The sequence below is a fragment of the Perca fluviatilis genome, chromosome 12, assembly GCF_010015445.1.
Source record: "Perca fluviatilis chromosome 12, GENO_Pfluv_1.0, whole genome shotgun sequence".
Taxonomy (NCBI): Eukaryota; Metazoa; Chordata; class Actinopteri; order Perciformes; family Percidae; genus Perca; species Perca fluviatilis.
The window spans coordinates 14488273-14516234 of record NC_053123.1 but is presented as its reverse complement, the minus strand read 5'-3'; the positions used below and the strand labels follow the sequence as shown (position 1 = coordinate 14516234).

General features: G+C 40.2%; 1 protein-coding gene across 1 annotated transcript; it reads left to right on the top strand.

Moving 5' to 3' along the window:
• The first annotated feature begins 14 nt into the window (after positions 1–14).
• On the top strand, positions 15–26646 carry bard1 (BRCA1 associated RING domain 1). The gene is made up of 11 exons (XM_039817645.1): positions 15–290; positions 4366–4422; positions 5209–5357; positions 5967–7000; positions 7492–7572; positions 8834–9006; positions 16310–16436; positions 16565–16697; positions 19033–19125; positions 24247–24344; positions 26126–26646. The coding sequence occupies exons 1-11, from the start codon at positions 199–201 to the stop codon at positions 26468–26470; spliced, it is 2382 nt and encodes a 793-aa protein (XP_039673579.1). The 5' UTR covers positions 15–198; the 3' UTR covers positions 26471–26646.
• The last annotated feature ends 1316 nt before the right edge of the window (positions 26647–27962 follow it).

Genomic DNA, 27962 nt, shown 5'->3' with positions numbered 1-27962 from the left:
GGTGGTGGAGGACCCAAACTACGTCATTGCCGTGGTTTTGTCAACCATCGCTTCCGTAAAGCTTTGGCGGGAGATGCAAGTAGTCCGGAAACAAGCTCAGCTTGTTTTGCAATCGCGATTCATAAGTCATAACCGAACAGCCAGGAGACCGTTCTCTTAATACATCAATGCAGGAGACACATAACGTTTCATTAAATAATGGAAAATGATGCCCTCGTGCAGACAAATGATTGGAGCAACACTAAGGAGGCTGTTGCGAACTTTCGACGACTGCTACTTTGCTCCAAATGGTAAGTTAACATTACTGTAGTGAGCCTTGTTCGGGAGGTAACGTTAGCATGTTAAGTTAACATTAACGTTAATGTTACCGTTAACGTTACGTCCTTTTTGCGTAACGTTAACCATAAAATAAACGTGACAACCAGTACCATTTAACCTAGCTAGCTAACGTTAACGTTACACATTTGTTTGACAAACTAAACTGGGTTCGTTGGCATGCTCTTAGAGGAAGAGGCCTCAAGAATGCACAACTAAAGTTGAAGTTGTCAGCAACACCTTTTTGCAATATAGTTTACGTTAACTAACGTTAAATGATCAGGATTTCACCGGTGTTATAGCCCTACTGGTTTCTACCCTAACTGGTTTCCGTATGTTGTGTTTACCTAACAGCTGCCGATGTGGTCCGCCTGTGTCACCAGATTCGTCACACAATCACAAACATATTACTGCCGATTTTCAAATAGCCCAGGTAACCAGTTGTTTTAGATCCGCTCAAATCAAAATGTTACCTGGTTGATGACGTAGCTGATAGATACGTGACTGGAAGTGGCTTCATACAGAGCTTTGATAGTTCACTCCGTAGAGCTGCGGACTCAGGTGTTAACTATTATATTTATGCCACAAGATCGAAACCAGCTTGACCCGAACTTGAATGATTATATTGTTTTTAGATCTTTTTTTTTTTTTTTTTGGAGGTGGCTGTGATGTGGTAATTACTTAGACAAACATTTTTGCGACAGTAGATCTGGGAAACTATTTGAAAATCGGCAGTAATATGTTTGTGATTGTGTGACGAATCTGGTGACACAGGCGGACCACATCGGCAGCTGTTAGGTAAACACAACATACGGAAACCAGTTAGGGTAGAAACCAGTAGGGCTATAACACGGGCACGAACAATAGGCTAACGTCAATCAATTATTTTTGAGTTTGGTGGTCGCTTAACATTAATTTAACTTACTAGTTAAATCATCTTCGCTCAGTTAAAAAGTGTCTTGACATTAACCGTTAAAGTTATCATTTCAAATTAGCTTTTTAATGTTAGTCACTTTAACGTTAAGTGGAAACGTAGCTAACGCTTAAGCCGTTTTGCAGAAAAGCATAGAAACTAGAAAATGCCAGTGTTTAGCTAAATGCATAATCATGTTTATTCTCTGTAACGTTACCTCCTGTCTGGATTATAACATTTGATGCCAAATATATATCCTTTGGGCTTTTGTCTACCCGGGGACTGATGATGAAATGTGGTTATTGAGCTGACTCTGGATTGTTAAAGTGATGGTTCGGAGCGGGCAACGGCCGGATCGGAGCGATCATGGGGGGACATTCTCAGCGGTGAAACCCGAAAGAGGGCTGGAGTATAGCTAACCTAGCTAGGTGGAAAGCTAACGCTAGCCAGCCACCTGTTCCATCAATGCTGCTTGCAAGTGTCTGCTCATTAGACAACAAACTGGACTACATCCAACTTCAACGAAACTCCCATCGCGAGTTCAGAGACTGCTGTTTTTCTTGTTGTGGAAACATGTTGCCAGGTAAGAGTGGAGATGGGCTGTGTTAACACGGGCTTTAATTAGCTGCTTGTATCCAACGAAATGCTAACTGCTGGGGGAGTTTGTGACTAGTAAATGCCGACAATTATACATTTAACGCAAATTTACAACTGTGTTTATAATCGGCTGCATTTAGCTATTGCACACACACGTAAAGTTCAGCTAATGCATACTAGCATTAGCGCTTGGACTGTAAACACCTGTTTCGTATGTCGTTTTTATATATTTTAAATGTGTAACCATTAGAGCCACGTTGAAATGTTGTTTCGTGTATATGGTTGAAATAACAATAAAACACATTTGGGTTGAATGCTGCCTCACTGTCGGTCTGTAAACGGTAGGCATGGCTTGGAGTCTAAGCAGCGAAGCAGTGCATTCTGGGATTTGGTGTCTTTCATCCATATGAGCCAAAAACACATTTTCTGGCTTATCTCGGCCTAGAAGGCACCAATTTCTATAATTTGTATGTAAAAGCCAGTGTCTGTTCAGTCCAGTTTGTTCTGGCTCCATTTTCACATTTTACCTTTTTCAATACTTTTGGCTTTAGCCATTTAAGGCCTACTACTGTCCTTTAAAGTTGTGAACTGTTGTACAATGTTCACAGAATACAGTGACTCAAGTGAGTTAGATGTTTATTGTGAATACTCTTGGCTGGTTGGCTTATTCATAGTGTGAATTCAGGACACACTTGTATTCTTTTTTTAAATTTATTTTTATATAAATATTTATTTTTTCTTCTGAAAATCTGATGACAGTCATATTTTGCACACAGGTAAAGGTGCCCAATATCAGTGATTTCTTAAAATAAATCACAAAAGTAAAAACAATGTGTTTTGGTAAATAGTTCCTTATTTGATTATCATAAAAATGTGTTTTCTGTACAGAGATATCGACATCGGTAAATATCGGTATCGGCCATAACAGCAATATTAATATCGGTTATCGGTATCGGCCACAATTTTCACATCGGTGCATCACTAAACCTGTGTTAATTTAGACTAAAAGTCCAATATATAGATAGAAATGGTATAGATGATGTAGAAGCTAGTCTGTCAATTTTTTGTTTATACAGTTTATACAGTATGTGTCGTATTTGTGTGGATAATACTTAAATGGACATGTATTACACATCAACTGGTGATGTTTTCAGTGATATCCATTATTTGGTCTCACTTGCAAACACTTTGTGAAAATGTGAACCTCTGGCACTCGAGGGGTGGAAGCAGAGCAGAAGGCAGGGCAGGGCCTTGTTGAATATTCACTGATTTCATGCAAATATCACCAGTTGACATGATCACCAGCTAAACTGGCACACCGGCAGTTAGATGAGTGCTTAGGGCCGTCTACAAATTACAACACCGAAAAGAGAGACAACACAAATATTTATTAATTTAACTTTTTTTTTTTTTTTTTTTTTTTTTTTTTTTAAAGTAAGTGCTGTATTATAACTAGCTGGAGACAAGTTATAATTGAGGTAAGTTTGGAGACATTACCTTATTTAATCATTAAATTAATAAATATTTTTGTTGTATCTCTTTTCGTGTTGTAATTTGTAGACGGCCCTAAGCACTCAGTAGCAACAGCAGCAGAGACAAGAAGCCAACAGGCAAGTGTTATTTACATAAACTTCTGGTGTACTTACAAACTTTCCAATCTATCGTTTTATGAGTACATAACCTATTTGTACTAGTGTAGAAGTTTGGTATCATTTCGGACATTATTAGTGGGGTCATTTACGAGATACAAACCTGGATCCATTAGCCCCTGCGCTAAGCTATTCAGCTGATAACGCTACTCTACGCTAACTCTCCCAATGTTCGACCCAGCTGAAAAAAGCTTCTGGAGGGGTGTTTGTCTCGAGGTCATGGTGCTGAGGACCCTAGGGTGAAATTACTCCAAACCATCACTTTAAATAGAAACTGCACTTTAATTCTGATTGTGGATGTAAACATTTCTTAGATAGAAAAGGTGTAAATACTGCCCTATAAAAAGTGTGTGTTTGTGTGATTTGGGGATTGTGAGTTAATTTAGCTCAGGTGAGTGTTGGGACATGCAGTAATACATGCAATTGTGGAGGAATAGGCTACACAGTTTGGATGCCAGGTTCTATGGCTAGGATAGTTCAGTATCTGCAGGCTAATTGCAGGAGGGTAAAAACTCATCTGTGAGACAGTGCGGTCAGCTATTCAGATGCAGAGGTTATGGTAAATGTACTCTCTATGTAGGGCTTTTACTCAACACCCAAGGTCCTTTTATTAGGTGAGCTAAAACTTCGTTATAAATGGTATGCCAATTATGAATGGCAAGTCATGCGTGTTCTATGGACAAATACCAGTTAGAAATTGTTACTTTATATTTGCTCAAAAGTCGCCTATGTATAGTATGCCTACTTTTCAGTCTCACTGTCCCTCCATTTGTGGGTCTGAAGGGTGAACAACGGTGGACTGAGCACACAGTCCTGGGGGGCACCAGTGTGGTGGAGGTGGTCTTGCCTCTGACTGTACTGACCACTTTTAAATGTTTTGTCTTTTTCCAGCTCAAATTTAATGACTGAACCTGTGTGTCTAGGAATGTGCGAGCATATGCTGTGCAGGTAATGTAACCTCAGCTAAATGTATTTTACTCTGAAATGTTCACTTACAATCGACCTGTCTCGTGGTGGTCATTTTTATTTGTCAAACAAAGGTGGAACTAATAATGTTAGTTGTAGCTCTATTCAATATAGACTAGGTGTGCTACTGCCAGGATTGTGCATGCTGTTTCACTGGCACACTTAAAGGGAATGAAGCCATTATAACTTTTTTGAATTCAACACCAACCGTATGCTTTTCCTGCTGCTACAAATCAAAATGTCCACAGCGAAGAATGTCTTTTGCTTCCCCCTCTCAGACTTGAGCAGTGGCTTATTTCAGTAGAATTTTATTCCCTATATATTAAAGAAAATCTAATAATTATATAATTATAGGTGTATGTGAATAGCAGATTAAAATTGTGTTGGTCAATTTATCAGTAATAATAATCATTAATGTGAGTATTTAAGCCAAGTGACAACCTTAACAGCATTGTTACAGGCATTTCATACATATGAGGGATATGGAAAATAAAATTTACTTTTTTATGATTGTTATGGTTATTTCTTTTGCAGATGAAATACTGATGAATATTCATGGCAGTGACATGGTTTCTTGGAAATGCATGCTTAACAGTGTTACAAGTCTTGAATGCAATGAATGTCCCTATAGGCATAATCTATAGCCTTAATTTATTCCTTCTCTTTGTGACTAAATGGCCTTAAAAGGTAAATCAATAAGCTCATTGTGTTTTTTTTCTTACTGCACTGGGAAGTAAACTCCTAATCCAAGATATGTGTATTGCTCAGGTCCTGTGCTGGCCCCCGGGTAGGAGATGGCTGTGTCGTGTGTCAGAGTCCTGCGTGGGTGAAGGACATCCAAATCAACAGGCAGCTCAACAGCATCATACAGCTCTTCTGTGGTTTGGAGTCCCTGCTCAATCCCATAGAACATCCAGGTAGATGGTAGCCATTATTTAGCAGCTTGAAAGCATAATTAACTATTTATCTTCTCAAATCCATGTGTCTTATTCATTATCTTTCTCCCCACGCTCATCTGCCCACACCCCCTTTAATTGTTGACAACATTTAACATTTTCATCCGCCAATCTAATCTCTGAATGACAGTATTAGTGGCTTGTTCCTGTACTTTATTATCTTTATCGCCCATCCAGCGTCTCGGTAATGACAGTAATTATGCAATGCAATTAACTATGGTAGAGTTTAGTTTTGCGGACAGATCTCATCTTTGACAAAGAACTACAGGGCAACTTTCTAAGCCCTGTTGTTAAAATGTGAACACATCTGCAGGCTGTCCAAATTTACACATACATAGCTAAAGGTTTAATGAGTTGATTGGGCACGTCTCTACTTCTGTGAAATGTCGGTATTATTTGTCGAGAGTGCATCATTTTAAGGTCTGGTGTTATTCTTTTTTCATCTCAACAGATGCAAGGTGATTACAAATACAAAGTGCCTTTTTGACAGCAATTCACAATTTAAAAAGTATAGAACTTTTAGTTTTGTTGAAACTGTGTTTTTTTTCTTCTTCTCACACCTCATTGCAGACTCCCCTCTAGCCGAGATTCAAACGCAACCTCAGAGCCCTGTCTTTAAACACAAGAAAAACTTTAAGATCTGGTTCAGCCCCCGTAGCCGCAAGGTACGCTGCGTGGTGGAGAAGCCTTCAGAGGTCACCGTACCGGCGAGCACGTCTTCTGGAGAAACAGCCGCTGCACAGCCAGACACCCTTAATGCTCAATGCCAGGACCTGTCGGTTTTCAATTTCACCTCGTCCTCCCAAGATTCTGGCTCTTCTTGTTCTCAAAGATGCAAAAATGAGAACAGGAAGAAGAGGTCAACTAAGAAAAATGCTGCCAGCAGGAAGGTGTCAGTGCAAGGAGCCACTAGCACCACACGAAAACGGACCAAGCAGAAGATGAAGAAGAACAGGCTGGAGGCTATAAACCAGCAATGGGGGATTACCAAGGAAGAAGATGCTTTAAAGGAAAAGGAGCAGCCCTGTGCTGAAGGGGCAAGGAGGTCCAGTAAGAGAGTTTCCTTCCGAAGCCCTGCTGTTACGTCTGACGAACCTCAGCCTGAAGTGCCAGAGGGGAGTACTAATGAACTCTGCTCTAGCAGAAGCACCATAACGGAGAGTCTCTTAGGACGCAACATCACTGTACTTAATGACCAAACCCAGTCTGGTCAGAGAATGTCGGACAGTGTCCGTCAGCATGACAAAACAGCCTGTCCTGAAAAACAGGACAACGTATCTCCCCCAAAGCATTCATCAAAAAGATCCAGAGTAGAGAAGGTTGCCACATTGGAGACCACACCAAAAAGGCCCAGGGCTTCCCCAGGCAGGCGGAGAATATCACAGATGTCACCAGCTGTGCTTAACCCTCTTTCTTCAGCAAGCCCCAGGTGTGATAAGAGCATTAAAAACTCAGGACAAAAGCAAGGAGACAGCCCCTCTGTCCTAGCCACTGTTGGTAGAAAATCTCTTGGTGCATCTGTTGGACGCCCCACCTCAGGGAGCCCTGCGGTTATGAAGAGGAACCACAAGGGAGAGAGCCTGCTGCACCTAGCTGCAATAAAGGTCAAGCGGTTTTGGAATAATTCGCATTTCCTTCACTCCATTTTCTGTTGCATTTTACAAATGCAAATTTAAAACATTTCTGCAGTAAAGTGACAACATTTAAAGCTAAACTGCATATATTATGGGGTGCAATCTTGGCTCTTTAATTTTTTCATTATCTTTTTAATTTCTTTCAAAATGCATCAAAGATAAATCTGCTAGTTTAATTGTTCTCTTTCTGTGGGATTCTCCCCCTCAGTTAAACATAGTCTTCAGATGATCGGACAGCCATGTTCCTGTCTGTGGAGAATAAACCGTCTTGCATTAATCCTTGTAAACATAGCCATAATCCCCTTCTGGATCCCAGACAAGATAATCAATGGCCCACAGTGGAGTGTGATTGATAAACAGCAGCGCTTTGGTACACTGGGATCAGCTGCTGTGTTTGAAGGGTTGCGTTTAAAGGTCTGCAATTCTGACCTCCAGTTTGTTGTTCTCTCCGGGTCCTGCAGGGAGATGTAGAGGCTGTCAAGGAACTGCTGGACCAGGGGGCTGACCCTAACCTGAAGGATAATGCTGGGTGGACACCTCTGGTAAGACTAATACACCAAGTGATTTATCTAAAAGCTTTATTTGTTGTGTGGAAAAACTCAGTGAAAAAAACAACAATCATCAAAACAGCAATTGTTAACATAGTTTATTTACACTGGTGGGTTTCTTGTCAATAACATTGTCATTTTTTACACACCGTTATTTTGTGGTTTGTCAGACTCTGATGGCGAAACATTTTTCAACACAAATCTTTTCACTGTAGCTTTTCTTCTCTGGCCAACATCTTGCCATTTACTATTTATCGTATTGTCTTCTCTAGTAAACCAACATGCTCAGTTCCTGTCTGAATAGCTCTATTTATAAAAAGATTTCTGCATCCTAACACCTTCTTCTTCCGTGTGAGGATGTTTGTGCTGTTTCTCTTTGCATTAAACCTATCTTGAACTGCAACCAACAGCATTCAAATAATCTGTAGTGTTGGGAAACATAGCCACAAAGACTGTGTTTGACTTGAAGTTAGCTAGTAAAGTGTATTGAATGCCAGAAATTGAGGCCTCCAGAATGGGCCATTTACTGTAAATACCGCCCTTTTTTTATGCATGCTGGCTTCCCCCAAAATATGTAGGCACATGCTATTTCAACAATTAAGCCTAAAGTTGCCTGCATGACAAACCTGTAAAATCCTTCAGTTCTGCCTGATCGATGTCTTTCTTTGTATTTATCTGAGAAGGCTGGGAACATGACATGCTACAAACATCTAGACCTCCCTCCTGTCCTGCACTTGCAGCCCCATTTTACTGTACCTGATGTGGTTTACTGCTTAGCTTATGTTATGTTTTCCAAAACTAAAGACATTTTAGGATTTACCGTAAAATTCTCAGCTGCCCAATTCACTTTCACTCTTTAACTTGTCAATTTTGTTAATAAAAAAAGCACAGGATAATGTTGAAGTTTTTATTTTTATTTTATCAGGTCTCTCTGCATGAGTTACATTCTACAAAACTAATGAAGTGTGATCACGATGTAATATCTGATGGGTATATAATCAAAACACCACAAGGAAGAACTATACATTCCATCTAAAACATTCCCCTACAAAGGTTCATATTCATTGTAACTCTTTGAAGCACCAACCTCACCTAAAATAGTATCAACTGGAAATAAATAAAAATTACAGTGATTGAAAATAGATGAGAATCTAGAATGCTTACGAAGAATAAGGCTGTGTTTTGAGGATAAGAAAGAGAAACCAGATCAAAGCAGAGCAGGGTCACTTCTGAGCATTACTACTCTTTGTTCCAGCATGAAGCATGTAACCTGGGTCACCTGGCGGTCGTGGACGTGTTGGTCTCAAGGGGAGCCCTGTTGAATACGCCTGGCTATGAAAACGACTCTCCGCTCCATGATGCTGCGAGGAACGGACACACAGCCATTGTCAAACTGCTGCTGCAGCTTGGAGCCTCGCAGAACGTACTGTAAGTCGCTTTAAGTGTTTTTTCTTACCTTGAGTTTATTGGTTTTACAGGTGAGATGCTCATAACACTTATATCCTGCATACAGTACTGCAGACAGAGTGGCTCTCAAAAGACTGGTAGCTTGATGTCAAACAAATCAAATGGTGTGTTTTGCTTGGCACTGGTCTTTGTGAAAATCTTCAAGTGGTGACCAGAGAGTCTGACCTGAAAAGAAGATTTTTGTTTGAAAAGAGAACCTATAACCTGGTACTTGGCATTTGGTCCCAGCCACATGAAAACTTCATATAGAACATAACCTAAGCTATAGTTTTGATCGCCACTGGGGAAAATGCAGCAGCTTCCACACATATGAAAACACAGCTGTGCACGGCTGCTGGACAAAAGACAATGTTTTTAATAGAGATGGTCCGTATCGGCTGCGATACTGCCTAAAATGCTGCTATCGGGAAGTACTGGAGTTTATGCACCAATCTGATACCACGTAATAAAGCCCTAAAGAAAATCTACGTTAAAGTAGTTTATGTTATTTTTTCCGTTATAAGTGACTGTCAAACTGGATAACAAAAGAAAGTTCTGTGGCATTCATTGTTTGTTTGTTTATGTTTCACAAAGAGTTTAACCTGAGCCAGACCGACAAAAAAGATAGAAATAATATCACATCCATACATGGATAGTAGTATACAGTTGTTAAAACATAATACAATGTATGACACACTGGTATCGGATCGGTACTCGGTATTGGCCGATACGCAAGTTCAGGTAGCAGAATCGGTATTGGGAAGCAAAAAATGGTATCGGGCCATCTCTAGTTTTTAAGAATGCTGAATGTTTCTCCTAAATGTCAAAATCTTTACTATTTGTGTGTTTTTGAATCAAATTTAATATTATTATGAATAATATAATGATCAAATTTGATATTTGTTATAGTTTAAGAGGCTATTGTTGTGTATGAAGTAGGGCTGGGCAATATATCGATATTATATCGATACTGTGATATGAGACTAGATATCGTCTTAGATTTTGGATATCGTGATATGACAACAAGTGTTGGTTTTAAAGGCTGCATTACAGTAAAGTGATGTACTTTTCTGAACTTACCAGCCTGTTCTATCTGTTCTATTATTTGCCTTTTCCCCACTTAGACATTATGTCCACATTAGTGATGATTATTTATCTAAAATCTAAGTGTGAAGATATTTTCTTAAAGCACCAATTTTCAACCCTAGAATATCACCACAATATCGATATTAAGGTATTTTGTCAAGAATATTGTGATATCTGATTTACTCCATATCGCCCAGCCCTAGTATGAAGGCTCCACAATGTGTGTGTACTACCATGAGTGACAGATAAACAAAAACACTATTAATCTAATAAAATAATATTGTATTTAAACCTTGGTCTGGCTATCACCAGACCAAGCGCAATCTTTTAAGATTGAACATTAGTCTGGGAAGTCTGCTCTGTATTTTCTACTGCACAAGAGGCATGATCAACGGGCAAAGTTCAAATGACTCTGTACGCAATTGGATAGTCCTTCAACCAAATCAGACCAATGATCCGGGTGACGTAGCAGCGACGGCAGCATCAACGGGTTGCTACGCTTCGGTGGCCGCATGGTGGCCGATATGTTGAATGTAAACAAGAAGCTGCTTGGTCGCTACTCTATCGTCATCGTGTTAAACCCGTCAATAGCGTGCCAGGTGGATAAGCCAGTTTGTGATTGGTCCCCGCGGAATCTCGGCGGATCGAGCTGGGTTTATTATGGATCTATTAAAACCTACCTTTTGAGACAATTTGTGAAAATTTAAATTGTTGTTGGGACTGTCATTGAGGTAGTTTGTGACTTATTGGATTACAGTAATTTGTGATATATCTGTAAATAAATGAGCTGAACAATATATTACAAACACCTTTTTAACTAGTAGAAATCCCAACAGAAACATTTAAGGTAAGTTGATATTTATTGCACTGCTGTAGTATTTCATGGCATTACATCATAAAGGCTCTTCTGTTATACTGGACCAGTGCTTATTTTCCACTTCTACAATAAATCGTCATGTTTCCCAATCAGTGTACCAGGCATTCAGCCCTTTATTTTTAAGGACAGGCGTGCACTAGTGCAGCATGTAGGTGGATAGATGTAAGAAAATCGACTGATGCTGATTAGTTCCTGATCAATCAGTTGATGCCGTATCAGCGTTTTTGGCCTGTGTAGGCAGAGTAGATGGGTAGCACAATATTCATAATGAGGACAGGATGCTGGTTAATAAGTGTGATCAATAGAGTACGGTAATTGATTAGGGTTGGTTGGTAAGGACTCTCTTCTAAACCAATCATCCTCTGTCTTCGCCTTTCCTCCTTTCACTGTGCTGGTCTAGTTGCTTTGATGGGCCCTGATTGCCAGGTCTCACATTTACTTGTCTGTCAGGACGTTGCAAGATGAATGCATGCATCCAAGCCTCTCTCACTCACTCACTCACTCACTCACTCACTCACTCACTCCTCACTCACTCACTCACTCACTCACTCACACACACACACACACACACACACACACACACACACACAAGAGGCAAACCAAGGCATCTGCCAATGCAATCCCTAATGGAATGGTTGGCACACAGCTCGTGGTTTGGAAATACAGGTTTTGCAGATTTTCATTGTTCCTCTGTGTGTATGCACATTAGGTTTGATTGATTGGACTGCATTTATTTATTGTTTGGACCCTGAACTTTAAATCTGTGATTGTGAGTCCACTTTCGATCAAGTGCAAGTATTTGACTTGCGGTAAAGGTTATTAGAAATTTTGACGAAAGTCTTAAAACAGGCACATTTTGAATAGTTAAGTGTATACTAATGTGTGTCATAAAATTGATTCCCTGTTATCTCAAAAAACAACAGGGTTTAAGCATTTCTCAGAAGCTGCACAGCAGGGCTTCTGACTTTAAGACTTTATGTAAGCATAAAGATCTACCGGTGCAGCACATTAAATGAGGTCTGCAAGGTGCTAGCTGGTAGCATACAGTATGTTATGTTCCCAAACTTAAAGGACCATGCTGGTATTTTGTATATATTATACATTTACTACACATATTGTGTACTTTACTGATGACTATTTTCCTTATCATACTATAGTTTTTTAGATTGTTACTATTAAGTTCATGTAAATGAAACAGTATTAAAATTGACTTGTGTTGATGGGAAAAACAAACATTTGAATTGGCTCAGTCCTAATGACCATGCAAAGCCCGAAGCACCAAATCCATACAGACATGAATTAACATCACCTGTGTTCCTCGCACTGGGACGTCAATCCAATACACCGAATCTGAGTCAAACTGTAAACAAGCAATGACAACATGTCTCCAAATGTTGGTAATGAATGGTAACTACATTTACCACTTATATAACCTAGTATAAGCCATGCATTAGTATTACTTCAGCAATACTTTGTGCTGCATTTCTTGTATGAAAGGTGCTATACAAATATTATTATTATTATTATTATTATTATTATTATTATTATTATCATTATGGTATATTACTGAATACAGTACAAATATGCATAAAAACACTTTGATCTAGACATTACATTAGATGTAGATAGATTGCTTTTCTGCAATAAGATGAGACCATGTTTTCACCTTCCACTGGATGATGCCATTTTACCACTGAAATGACAACATTTAAAACATTGTCTGCAAGCCTTAATCTCGGCTATTTGTGATTGTACGCAGTTTGGCTTTGAAGAAGGGCATCTGCATAACAATCACAGTTCTGTACTCTCATGACTTTACAGGGTTAAATGTAGGCGTTGGGTGAGTCATGCACTGCATCATCAGCTATAAACTGTAACACTCAGTTGATCCAACCATTAGGACAAGTTAAGAGTGAATTGTTAAAGAAGGAAATGTAACTAATGAACCTTTTGATTAAAAATGCAGTCAGGCCTCTCCCTCTGCCTCATCAGTTGCTCGCCACGTGTTTCCATCATTAGACTTATGACTTCTTTCAAGACATACTGCTGAGCTGACATAGTTCAAAAGCTCTGTCAGCTGTTGGGTGTGCATAAGCTTGGCTTGAATTTTGAACTGACCTTATACAATCTTAGCATATGGTATTCTTTGAGGACAAGTGCATTTGCGTAGAATTGTAGATGTTTTCATAATTAAATCCATTTAGGCACAGTTAAAGAAGTGTGTTTAAAGCCTACAGACCAGGCACAGTAGCAGTTCCTGAGGGTACGTAATTAGGCATGAATAAAAGGCTGTTAATATTATTAGTATTGATGTTATGTTGAACTAAATTCTGTATTTGTGTTCATCTCAAAATGAATATTTGAATCTCCTCTTCCCGGTTAGAAAAAGAGTCATGGTTACAGTGGGTATCCTCTAGAACCACCACCGCCTTCCTCCCACTTGTGTACTTAATGCAGAGGCTTGTGGGAGAGTGTTTGTGACTTTACCTCTAGCACAATTTTTTCACGCTTTATTATTTTTCACCTCTAGCACAATTTTTCACGCTTTATTATTTTTCTTCGGATATTCTTCTCACGTGCAGCTGTGCAAACCGACTTGTGTGTGCATATGTCTAAGTATCAGGGACATTTTATGTTTGTTTGTATTTGTGGGGTTGGGGCTATGAATCCAAATGAAATATTTTATGGACCAGTGGACCTATTAATTGTCCCCCAGGTGTTATCTTTGCTGACGCCTAATCTTTTAGAGACGACCTGCTGGGCTTGGTTCTTCTCTCGGTCTCCTCTCCTTTTCTGTGTGCTTTCCTTCATTCGTTTCTCCTCTCCCTCTTTCCTCAAGGTGACCTCAGTTTAGTTTCATGCAGCTCTCAAACTTAAAGATACTTACTTTAAAGGTGTTTCTTCAATATACCTATTGTAACCAGGGGTGGTCGCAGTTTCATCTCTTTGAGTCTCAAAGTGGTGCTTTTATAATGATTCTAACCCTCCATAACACCTACTTTGTTATCACAGGGTATCACAGTTATTTAGCTATACTAAATATGTAAAGGTAATACTCTAACCTGATAAATCCTTGTAATTGAGAAATCCTTGTAATTGAGAAAACGTATGTGCTAAAAAGTCAGCACTTTTCAGTAATGGTATGCAGTCATGAGATTTTCCTTTTGTATGCAGCGAATCTAGTGTGTTGTTTAGGGACATGGACTAGGAATGAAGTAGAACACCGATTTCAGCTCGCCCTCAGATGACACAATTATGCTCCAACAAGTGAATGACACACATGGGTGCACAGTTTCACAGAATGAGCAGGGTGTGACATTGTCAAATTGTTTTTCTCAAAGCTTTGGACTGGCAAATATTGATTTTCTTTGTGTCCTGTTTGGCCAGTGATTAAAAACCAAATTTGCACCAATTGTTGAAGTGATGAAATGAAATGACGGAATGATCTTGTTGGAGAAGACTTTGCTTTGGACCTATCACATAGTAGCATCAATGCTGCTTTAGTGTCTGTAAAAGCTTAGCCATATTGTAGGGCTTTGACTCCAAACTTCGTTATTCGAATATTAAAAAAATGATATCCAAACGAATATTAGGCAGCTCTTAAAGTGATGGTTCGGAGTAATTTCACCCTAGGGTCCTTTGCACCATGACCTCGAGCCAAACACCCCCCCAGAAGCTTTTTTCACCTGGGTCCAACATTGGGAGAGTTAGCGTAGAGTAAGCGTAGAGTAGCGTTAGCCGCTGAATAGCTTAGCGCAGAGGCTAATGGATCCGAAGTGTCTCTTAACATTACCCCACTAATAATGCCCGAAATGATACCAAAGGTCTACACTAGTATATATAGGTTATGCACTCATAAAACGATGGATTGTAAAGTTTGTAAGTACACCAGAAGGTTATGTAAATAACACTTGCCTGCTGGCTTCTGCTCTCTGCTGTTGTTGTTGCTGCTGTAAGACGAGTGCTTAGGGACATCTACAAATTACAACACCGAAAAGAGATGCAACAAAATATATTTTTAATTTAACTTTTTTTTTAAAGTAAGTGCTGTAGTATAACTAGCAGGAGACAAGTAATAATTGAGGTAAGTTTGGAGACATTACCTTATTTAATCATTAAATTAATAAATATTTTGTTGCATCTCTTTTGGTGTTGTAATTTGTAGATGTCCCTAAGCGCCCTTACTGCCCGGTAGTAACAGCAGCAGCAGCAGCGCAGAGAGCAGAAGCCAGCAGGCAAGTGTTATTTACATAAACTTCTGGTGTACTTACAAATTTTACAATCCATCGTTTATGAAGTGCATAACCTATTTGTACTACTGTAGACGTTTGGTATCATTTCGGCATTATTAAGGGGTAATGTTAAGAGGCACTTACGGACCTCCATCCGCCCGCTTAAGCTATTCAGCTGATAACGCCTTCATGCCCGTATCCGACCAGGTGAAAAAGCTTCTGAGAATTTGTCGTGTTGGCCAGAGACAACTCATGGTGCAAAGGACCCTAGGGTGAAATTACTCCGAACCATCACTTTAATATTTGAACCTGTTATGGGCATTATTTTTTGTAAATAGGTTTGCTTGTAAACGTTTTCTTAATAATTGTGTTTTTCTTCTGAAAACATCGTCTGTCTATTGACATTGACTGATGCACTGCCCTCTGGTGGACAGAACATATACAACTTAGGCATTTATGTTTTGTTACGCATTTCTGGATTACATTTTTTTTTTTTATATCTGCCGATATTTCGGAATTTTTAAATTACCAAATATTTGTATCGGTATCGGCCTTAAAAATCCTTTATCGGTCTGGCTCTAGTTAACATTCTAGAACTTGGAATGTGCCAAGATCGTGCCAGTGTGAACGCTCTTAGCCCCAAACTAACCGCTCCCTTACCCTGGGGCAAAGTGCAATGTGAAAAGGGCTTATGTGTCATACGGAGTCACAAGCTCTATCTAATATAAACCCTACTTTACATAATATGTTTCAAATTAAATGAAGTACCCATACATTTAAAAAACACTGGCCACTTGAAGAGAAAAATTATTTTGGCTATTTTCAGTCCTGACTTGAATAATTAACATACAACTACACAACAACACCTTGCTGCACATTTTGACCTTCTTTTATCTTGTGTTGATGTAGTTTTCGGTGAGCAAATCTAAGTAAATAAAATAAGTAAATATTTTAGTTTTTTGGCAGTATGCTTGTTGTAGTTTGTTTTTAACATGTCCGACTGTCCCTTTGGTCACCAGATGGTCTGCATTGCTGCAAAGGCATAAAAACTGACACTGACACACTATCTTTTGAATTTTCTTCTTCACAGTAATCTGTATGGAAAGCGGCCTGCTGATTACGCAGTGAGTTTGGAGATACTGGCGATTTTCAAAGAAGCCTCAGAAGGAACCCAATATGCTAATACATCTCTGAGCCCCTCAGCAAGTCTCTCTATGGTACGTCTACATGAAGATGTGATTTTTCTATTTCTTATTTCCCTTGAAATTGTTTACCCCTAGAGTACTAATATGCTTGCATTCTAGGCCTAGATATTTCTAAACCATGTTCTTATATCCTTCCTTAGGTCAGCGACTGTGTGAGGAGGGATGAAATGGTGGTGTTTCTGGCCAGCAAGCTGTCACAGCCAGAACGGCTTCAAGTGTCAAAACTGGGAGAACTACTCGGAGGGAGGCTGGCCGACACCTTTTCTGGCTCAGGTAGTGTTTGTGCGGTGCAGAAACACCTCCTTTCTGGGGCTTAAACTTCCTCAATGTTTCAGGCGAAGCCTCTTAGAATACCGGTCGCATATGATTGCTTTTTAATGTTGTTTGAGACACATAGGCTCTGAGCAACACTGCAAATTAACAGCAGCTACCAGCCAATTGCTGTTACATTGGGACCATGGCTGGTAAGTTTGTTCACTGCCAAACACTCTGAGAAATGTATTAGATGCGTGAATTGCAGGTTCAAGCACCCAAAGGGTATGTGGCCATGAGGTAGTGTCTTGCCTTGGTGATGGTGTTTTGTTATGAATATTATATACAGGATTTCTGAGTTTTCTTCACAGAGGGCTTTACTTCCTTTAGGAAAGCAGTCTGTGTAAACGGTGTATTGTAAAAGCCAAGAGTAGTTGCTTGAGTATTATCATCTCATGAAGGTAAAACTGTAACTAACAAGTGCTTTTAGAGCCGTATACACCATTGTGATACAGCAGCTCCTTCACTGTTGCATAGTAATGGATGGGAGAGCACCAGAGAGCAAAAGTAATTTAAATCATCCCTCATAATAGGTTTGGAGGTACTGTCAGGGTGATGAATAAGCACTAATGAAAAAGACTAGTGTTTCTTACAACCCACCCTCTTCTGACCGGAGGGGTGAAAGTGGGTGCTTTCAGAGAATGATTTTTACATGTTGAACTTGAGGCTACAAATTCACGTTCAATAAACAATGTATGAGGTTTTGCCCTGGCGATATAATTATGCTCATTTTGTACTTGTCAACCACGCTCACTTGTTGAATGAAGAGGCAATAAGCTTCTATTTCCGTTTTAATTAACCTATAATTATCGTCTAAAGCAATTTTTTTATGTGGCCTTTTGTTTTGTTGCCATGAACAGTTTGACAGGTTTTCAGTAATGTTACCTGTTCACTTAGCCTGGGTAAACCCTGACGAACTTCCAGCAAATTTGAGATTTGCTCTGCAGGTCAGTCTGGCGAAGAGCCCATTCAAACCCATTTCCAATGTTCTCAAAATTGAGGCACCAATCACAACCGCTGAGGCGGGCTTTACACCAATCACGACCGTTGAGGCGGGCTTTACGCGAAGAGAATAGCGCAGCAATGGCGAGCAGCTTTTTGTTTACATTCAACATGACGGCTACCGAAGCCGTGCTTCACGTGCTCGGCCATGACCGGCGAGCTGCAGGTCAGTCTGAGAGATGGCGATTTCATGGAGGTCAACGCTACAATTAACGGACAACAGAAGTTATACTAGTTACAGTTCTCAAGGACGCACGCACACACGGATAGAGACAGTCTCTTTTTCCTTTCTCTCAACTTTTCCGCTGTGTGTGGCGTGTACCTGCTCGCGGTGTGAAGCGCGTGTCCGCGCTATTCTTGCACATGTAGGGAACCTCGTGAATTAACCTGAAACATGTCAGCTGTTTGGACATTCTTCAGCGTGTGTGCAGAAGATAACAAGTTTCCAATATGCAACACCTGCAAGGAAAAAGTAGGGCGTGGAGGGACGACACCAAAAACCAAAATCACATTTTTTTTAGTTGGGTAATGGATGTGAAAAGCGTCACCTGGATCGTTGGTCCTAATTGGTTGAAGGACTATCCAATGCGCCCAGAGGCATTTGAGTGGCGTCCGTTGGTGACACCCCTTTGGAAATGAACTGTCAATGAACCTTCCCCAGACCCACTCTCAGTTACCACTGAGAAGGGTCTGGTGTCAACCAGGCTACTGTTCAGTCAGGCAAAGTAAGCAAATTAGTGAAAAAAACCCTAAATATTAGTCCTCTTCTGCAGATGAGTTGGTTCAAGGTGAATTGTGTTGTGTTATCCTGTTACAAAACTCTGTAGCCAAAATGAATGATTTCAATTAACACACCTGTTTTTCATGTTTTACACATGCATAGTTTTGTGTGATGTGATGCATTGAATGTAAGAGTTGAATTGAGCATATACAGTACATTTAGTATAGTGATATTGAAAGGGACAGACATTCATGTCCCCCCCCCAGGATTAATTGTAATGTCTTTGCCATCTTTTCAATCATCAAGTAAAAATGTTGCACTTTGTTTTCTGATTAAATATCTTAAACTACATCCTTATCATCCTCAGCTGGACACACGTTAGCATGCTAAGATGGTGACACTATATAGGCTACTGCAAGAACTCTATTTCTCTGCATGAGCTGGGCCTCATCCATGGGTGTCTCTCATCCAAACATTTAAGTGTTCAAGATGTATGTGATTAATACAAATCAAATATAACACAATTTTTGTGTGTGTGAGTTCAATTTGGGTACTGTTTGCTTCTTCCCCCAGTGAGCCATGTTGTGGTGCCAGAAGGACACATGCCCATCACTAACTCCACCCTCCTGGGTCTTCTTGCTGGCTGCTGGGTTGTCAAATTCAGCTGTGAGTATGGAGTGAGCCATCAGCTGGAGTATTTTTCTGTGGAAGCTATTATTTAATGTCATGTTAAACCGTATTGCTGTTGAAACCTGGGTAATATCCTACTGCAGTCACACTGTAGAAAATTGTATCCAGGTATCCTAAATGTTAAATATAGCCTAAGCTTGGCCCGGCTTACTGTTTTAAACTGCAATGGTAATGAGTTCACCTTGACCTACCACTACTGGCATTCATATTAGTCAAAACACAATTGAAGTGTAGTGACCACATAGTCAAAACAGGTAACAGTAGCCCGTGACAGCTTTCCTTAAAGCAGAAGCTGGGGCTGGAAAAAAATGCCATATTTTTTCCACAAAGGAAAGCCCGTCAATTAACATTTAGTATGAATCCAAGTATTGTTCAGCCAAATAATTTTGCTATAGACCCAAAACTAAAAAGAATATTATTAAAATATAAAAATATTTACCTTATTAACTCCTAGACTAGACTTCAGTGCAGATGGCTTTAACATTTCAGAAAATACGATACTTACTTTATTTGTTATAGATCGAAATAAGAACTCAGGTCTCGGTGCTGACTAACTTCTATAGTGATTCATAAATAATTAAAAACATTCCTTCATAAGCCCTATCCTACTTAAAACAACTACAAATAAAATATATTTTTTAAGGTGGTCAAGGTGTTGTGGCGCCATGTGAGGGTCTTGGAGATGTGTACTCCAAGGTATCTGATGCTTGGGTACCCTCTCCACAGCTGCACTGTTAACGCGGAGAGGAGGGGGCAGTGCCCGTCTTGCAGAAATCCACAATCATCTCCTTGGTCTTGGTGGTGTTCAGGATGTGGTTGTTCTCCTTGCACCACAGCTCCAGTCCACCCACCTTCTGCCTGTATGCTAACTAGTTCACTTTGGTGATAAGCCCAACCACTGCAGTGTCGTCTGCCAACTTCACTATGAGGTTACTGTCATAGTGAGCTCTGCAGTCATGTGTAAGCAGTGTGTAGAGCAGCGGGCTGAGGACGCAGCCCTGGGTGGAGCCAGTGTTGAGGATGATGTATGATGATGTTGTGTTGTTAACCCTTACAGACTGGGGTCTGTTGGTCAGGAAGTCCAAGATCCTGAGTGATGGAGCTAGACCTAGTGCTGCCAGTTTAGTTCACCAGTGTCTGTGGGATGATTGTGTTAAATGCAGAACTAAAGTCCAAAAAGAGCAGCCTCACGTAGGAGTCCTTGTTCTCCAGGTGTGTGAGGGACTTGTGGACCACAGCAGCAATGGCGTCAGCTGTGGACCGGTTCCGCCTGTAGGCATACTGGGGATGGTCAGCTGTTATGTCGATGGACTTTATGTGCGACATAACCAGCCTCTCAAAGCACTTCATTGCTATTGTGAGAGAGTGATCGGGCGGTAGTCATTTAGACAGGACACTGTGGCAGCCTTTGGCACAGGGACGATGGTGGACGTCTTGAAGCACGTTGTGTTGTGTTTTTTTATGCTACCAACAAGATCACATTCATATTCAGTTTACTAAGTCATTCAAGGGGGCTCTGACCATAGAGTACTTCCATCTGCATTTGAGGTTGTGTCTGCTGCAGTAGTGACTCTTGGCAAATTTGACAGTAGGACAAGTGAAAAATCTGCAAGGTAAATATTGGACTCTTGGAACCGCAGTGCAGAACAAATGGATTGTGCTGCACAAGCCATATGGAGTAATTTTACAGGTTTTGTGCTCTTCTCTCAATCCCAAAGAACATTTTACATGCCACTTCTGTCTCAGGAAAAGCCTACAATGGAGGTGTTGTGTTGGATAATGTGCAGTTGGTGACTTGGCATGCAAACATTACTGGAAACATGAGGATATTTTTTATTATTTGGGTTATCGTACATCTCAGATAAAAATAATTGGAAGTCCTACTGTGGCTACAGTGTTAATTCCTCTTCAGTACCAAACTAGTCTGAGACATTTGATCTTGTATTTCCTCTCTGCAACCTTTCAGGTGAAATCAGGCTCTGTGTTTAGAATAAGAACTAAATGCAATACTTTTTTTATTTTTGGCAACACATGTCCTGGGAAACATAACATTTTTTCATCCAGCAATTTTCAGGTAAATTGTGTGTGCAAACCTGCGCACATACCTGCTTACATGTCGGACAGCTAAATAGAGCTTGTGGGAGACTGGGGAAAAGATCTCCGAATCAATGCACCTGAAGGCTTCAATATTACTAGCGATGAAAATATGTCTAACTCTTTATTTTATACCAAGATGAATACTTAGCTAAACAATTGCTATTCCCAGCCAGTCTCCCTGGCATCCTTGAACTAAGTCAACAAGCAGATATTCAGAAGAAGTCCGCTTTAGGGGAAGTAAAAAAAGACTTGCTGTAAAAGAATTTTCTGGCACCTTGGTGTGCCCTTGAATGGTGTATTCGTCAGTAGCGCCTGCCTGCCTGCCTGTCTGCCTGCCTGTTTGTTTGTCTGCCTGCCTGTTTGTTTGTCTGCCTGTGTGTCTGTGTGTTGAAACGGCATAACTCTGCCAGTAACCCATTTCAAGTTTGAACGTGTGTGTTTAGGTGCATGGTTGTGTCACTCTGTATAAGATTGTGTGTGCCTGGACCATATTCAGCCCCTTCCCTTCTCTTTTCTCCATGCAGGCTGAGCACTTGACACAGCTTGTCTCCCTCATGACAGTTATCGTGGCATCTTGTCTGTCTCTGTCCTTGTTTTTTGCGTGTGCAGGGGAGTTCTCCCGGTCATCGGCTTTTATATGCCACCCTTGTCAACTAGGCCAAGCCCAAGCTTACCTCTTTATTGGTCTTACGTTTCATTGCAACACATTGTTCTTTGAAAAGCAGCTTCCGTTTTGTATTTGAAACTCTCCATGAAAATCAACTTCATCCTGCAGGGCTCCAATCCAACTAAAAGTCTTAACTAAGCTTTCATTGAAGATAAAACAATGGTTTAAATCATTTTGTCCATCATGCACCTATCACTTAAAGAAATAGTTTAAAATTTTTGGGAATATACTTATTTGAGATTAGGAGATGGATGTTAATCCCACTGTCCAAACTGGAGTCAGGATGTGTCGTGTCACTCCTATCTTAGCTTAAAGACTGAAGGCAGGAGAGAAAAAAAACCAAGACATCTGAAGCTCACTAATAAACATGTTGTATCATATTTGTGTAACCTGTACATAAGCAATCCTGCGCTATAGCAGGAGATACTGCAAAGAAGTTACGCACAGATTTTTTTCATTTCTGTTCTTGTATGGGTTAAACAAACTATATATGTTGTGTAAAGGTGTTGTTAGGCATATTTCTTTCACTTTGGACAGAGCTGGGCATATTGTATCTCTCTGACTCCAGTCTTTATGCTAAGATAGGCCAACCAAGTCCTGACTGCAGCTCCGCACTTAAAGCACAGACATGAAGTGTGCGATTTATTCTTCTCATTTCACTCTTGGAAAGAATGCAAAAAAGTGCACTGTTCCTTTTTAATATATTTTATCCCTTCTTCGCTCCCATTTATTTTCCAATTTGTGATGGGTTGTTTCCCTGCACTTTGGTTTTTGTCACTGCTACTCCCACTGTTGGGCCCAGGGAGGATGTGTGCACCCATGTGCTTCCTCCCGATACACACAAGTTTTAGCTGCTTCTTTTCGGGTTCCAGGGAAAAGCTTCACCTGAACGCCTGCCCCGTTAGACATGTACAGTAGCCCCGCCATATGCATTGCTATTAGGGATTGAACCGTGGACTCAACTGTGGGCAGTTGTTTTGCTGCTATGCCATCTGTGCACACCTGAATACAGTGGCTGGTTTTCTGGCATTTAGAATTTCACATCAGTCAAACCCTAGTCTCTCCAGGGGTTGTCCTCATAATGAGAGGATACCCACTTCTCCAGTTAGTCTCTTGGTTAATCAAGGAAGTGGGTTAATTTGCTTTCACTGACTCAGGAAGGAAGGGGTTGAGATATTTTCTGCATTCAGTCTTTGTGAACGTAATTAGCAAACTTGCTAATGGCTCTTCAGCATTAAGCGTCATGGTCCGGAGCGATTAACCCCAGTATCTCCCCTCTTCTCTTCCCAAACCTTTGGCAGGTTCTCCCTGAACGAAAGCTGTAATTAAGGGGGATGACGGAATATAATTACACTCAACCCCATGTTCTGGATATTTTGTGTGTATGAACTGTAAGTGTGTAATTTGCTGTTTGATTACAAGGTGCTGCATTGTGACAATGTGTACACAGACATACAGTTGCTTTCAGCTGCAAGATATGGAAAGATGAACAGATTAGAGTAAGTGTGTGTGTGTGTGTGTGCGTGTGCGTGTGTGTGTGTTACACTAAGCAACTAAAGGTGAAATTAATTACGTGGGTTTGGTGAAATGTTGATACTTTGCATATGTGTATTAGGTCTGTGGGACTGTTTGCATCGCTCAAAGTTGGAAGTTTTACAAGAAGTCTCTGCACGTTTATAATGAAAATAGTTATTCAGGCCAAGCCTTACACTCAGATCTATTTCACATCCTTTTTTTAAAGCAAACTGCAGTATTTTCAGTCAAATCTAGATTCAATGTGCTTAGATGTGCATTTTTTCAGTAATAAAACACTTATGGGGAAAAGTAGCACTGTGATCTGTGCCATGTACAGAAGCGTGTTTTATCCGTGACAGTGAGGGGTCATTAAAATGTGTGACTGTTTTTCCTCCGTATCTGCCTATACTGTTTTTTTTGTTTTTGTTTTTATAATAAAACATATCTGTCTTTCAAGATGATTCTTGTAAGGATAAAGAACAAAAGATTATTTTCTACCTCAAAAAATGCCGGGATGCTGGCTGTCACACCGTTATATATTGACTCCCTAAAACCTTAAGACAAGAGAGAAAGATATGATGCTCGAATTCTGCTTAAGCTTGAGATACTTTAAACAAGGGTTGCATCATTAACTCCATCATGCTGTGGGCATCTTTCTGTCAACAACTGCAGCTTTGCCAATACTTGAAATCTTCCAACTTATGATAAAACTGACGTGAGCTTTGTCATCCTACATTCTGAAATCCCTTGTCACACTCTTTCAAGTCAACATAATTAGCTGTAGCTTTAAATTATTTTTTTTCCCTCTTTGATGCCAGGGGTGGAGGCATGTCTGCAGGCAGGCAAGAGGATGCCCGAAACTGAGCACGAAGCGGGAGAAGGCCCCCAGCGCAGCCGCATCAACAGATGTAGCTTGGTAAGTGTGAAGCATACAAACACACACATGAAATAGAGGAGTATAGATTGTCTAGACCCTCTGTCCTTGGGGAAAATTAGCTTTTTCCGACAGTGACTCATGGTTATTGTTCAGCAGCATAGAGTGCCATAAAAATAAATCCCTGGGACTTTTTCATGTTTTTTGTTTTGAAACTCAAAGTGTAATCTGGCTTTTTTTTAAATTTTTTTTTTTTTACACTAATTGGGGAAAAAACTAAATACTTAAATTGTAGAAATATAAATTGCATCATAATTGTTAACATGAGTATTCACCCCCTTTGCCATGTCACACACATGTACTTGCTGCTATATATATATATATATATATATATATATATATATATATATATATATATATATATATATATATTATATTTATATATATATTTATATATATATATATTTATATTTCAAGTAGCCGCAAATACAAACGCGTGCTAAAACAACATTTCATGGAAGGCATGGTTTTGACGGTATCTGCTAGGTTTGGTATTTTAGTCTATATCCTGCTCCTCAGATCTCTGCATGGTAAATTGAGACAACTAGCTTAGACTATCTGTCCAATCTGAGTTTTCTCTCGCACAACTATTTTGTAGCATCTCCGTGCAGAGCTTAGCACCGCCCATGACAATTATTTTTGGTTTAAAGAAATGCCAATAAACCAGAGCACGTTTTTCTCCCATCCCCTAATGCTTTGTGGAGTAGCCAGGCTCTCCTTCAGCGTGCTTCGGAGGAGGGTCTGGCAAAGCGAGACTAGGTATTTTCCAACAGCATACACCAGCAGAAACCCACCATCCCTACCTCAGAGCCTGGTGTTATGAGGATGATGTTGTGGGGATGCTTCTTTGCAGCAAGCCTTGTAAGGGCTTGTGAGGGTGGAGAGTAAAATGAATACAGCAAAAATAGAAAAAGAAAGACAACCACTCCAAACAAATCTAAAACATCAACAGCATTAAACTGAAACTTGACAGAGCATTTGCCGTTCTTACAAAGAAGAATGGGGACACACTGCATTGTCTAGATGCCGAGGCTGATACAGACCCAGTTAGACGCACTCAGGGCTGTACTTGCTGCTAAAGGCGCCTCTACTAAATATTGGGGGTGGTGAATACCTATAATTGTGTTTTTATACCTAGTGAACCTAGTTTAGCAAGATTCGTAGAAATTTGATTACAGTTTGACCTCGTCTTTTTTCTGTTGAGTATTGTCAAAAATTCAACTAGTAAAACAATGAAATATAAAAACGTCAGAGGGTCGTGAATATTTCTTATAGGCATCGTTTGTATTAAGACAAGTGAAATCCAACCAAAGCTTAGACAAAGAATGTTCTTACTAGAAACTCTTGAGGGAGCCAGTTAACACCCCAAAACAGTTGAGTTCATTGAAGCTGTGAATAGAACAGTCTCCAGCGGCCTAATTCACTGCTGCTTTAAACTGCCTTAGTGGTTCAGATTTTGCCTGGAGAATGGTGCTGATAAAATGTCTCCTGGCTCTGCCGCAAAGAAGTAAATACAAAGCATCCACGCAGACACTTGGTAATATGAGAGCCTAGATTTATTGGTGAGGAAATGATTCAGCGTTTAACTTCATAATGAACAAAAGGGGAGACTTTAATCCTTTTACCACTGTTCTCACAAGGATTTTTTTTTCTGGTGCTGGATGAAGTGACTGACTAATGAAAGAAGATAATATAGTGTTTTGATTTTATTAGACTCCCCAATGCTCAAATTTGTTTGTTTTCTAATCATTCAACTTTTGCAGCTCCCGCCACTCTTCGATGGCTGCTTCTTCTTCCTCCTTGGCTCCTTTAAGGCGCCTTCCAAAGGCGAGCTCACCAAGCTGCTCCAGGAAGGAGGTGGTCAACTCCTGAGCCGGCAGCCCAAGCCCGACAGCGATGTGACACAAACCCTGAGTGCCGCCGCCTACCACGCACTGCCAGGCTCCGACCAGGCCCTCTGCACCCAGTACATTATCTTTGACCCCCAGGGCCCCCACAAGCCGGCAGTAGTGAGGCGAGGTAAGGTGTGGTCAGCTCCCTCCACCTGGCTCATCGACTGCGTCACAGCATTCCGCCTCCTCCCCGTGTCAGTCAAAGCGTCGGTCTAAACAATTTTTTGTATATTCAATAATAATTTTGCATGGAGATATCACTTGTCCATTGAGTATGGTCATCATGTTTTTTTTTTTTTTTTTTTTTTGTTTTTTTTATATCTGGTGATTTCGCAACACGAATCACATTAACAATAATAAAACAATTATGTGGCTCTTAATATCTAAAATTGAAGTTGCTGTTTCTTTATTTCTGGAGCTTAGAGTGTGAAAATGTCTCCCACATAAAGTGCACAGTATAAAGTGTTTATACTCTGCGTTCTGGGTCCGTTCTTCTCCCAGTTGGACATGCCTGGAAAACCTCCACAGGGAGGCGTCAAGGAGGAAAATGCCCCGAACCACATTAACTGACTCCTCTGAAAGTGAAGTGCAGCAACATTTCTCAGAGCTCCATTCAGATATCCAAGGCTCCTTACTCCATTTCTAAAGGTGTGCCCAGCCACACTCTGAAGGAAACTCATTTCAGCCACTTGTATCCTTGATCTGATTTCTTTTGGTCATTACCCAAAGCTATTGGCTACAGGTGAAAGTGTAGAGTAGAAAAAACAAAGCAATTAATTCTTCAGTCGCAGCGCTGGCACTTGCGGTGTCCACCTTTTTCACTTTCACACAAGTTGTGTGTTTGTACGTTCCCCAACCCAATGCTGGGCTGAAGGTATGTGTGCTTTAAGAGGTCTTCTACTGGCCATCTCCCAAGATGCCATTTCCAGTAGTCAGGGATGCACCTAATTGCTATTGATTGCTATGTGCTGCATACAATTGCTTCCATTTTCCTGTCCTCGGCAGGAGGTGGGAGAAGGCAATTAGTAGTACGGACGAGATAGAAGCCCAGACTGACTTGTAATGAAATGGAATGGAGGAATGAACCTGTGAGTAATGCCCTTGAACTCACTGAGCATTACAAAACCATTAAGCACTAGTATCTTCTTATTTTCTCTCTGAAGGGCATCCCAGGAAAACACTATACTTTTATTTATTCTGACATGTTCTGCTTATAGAAAGATTACCTTGAGTTTTGAATAGAAAAACACTAAATTTAAGGTGATTCCACCATACAGTGCATTCAGGTGCAAAGAAAAGCTGTGCTTTTCACAGTAATGAATTTTTCATTGGTTGTTAATGGTGTGTTTTCATGACACCTTAAGTGATCTTGTGTCAGAAAGCAGTGAACAAAGAGGAAGAATACAAAAAAGAAATTCACACTCACTTTTGCCGAATAACACTTCTTTTCAAGTCTATTTAACAAAATCTTTTTTGTCTCAATGAATAATACACATTTTCTCATTTCATGTTTTTTTTTTTTTTTTACTCCACCTTAGATTTCAGAATACACATTATACGTTTGAAGATATTTACATATGAACAACATGGGGAACACCAAGGGTTGTTTAACTTTTAAAAAAATTGGACCTTTTTATTTCTTTTACAGCGTAGGGTGAACCTGTGTGAGCATGTGGTCATATACAATCAAAGATGCTCTTAATTCTAA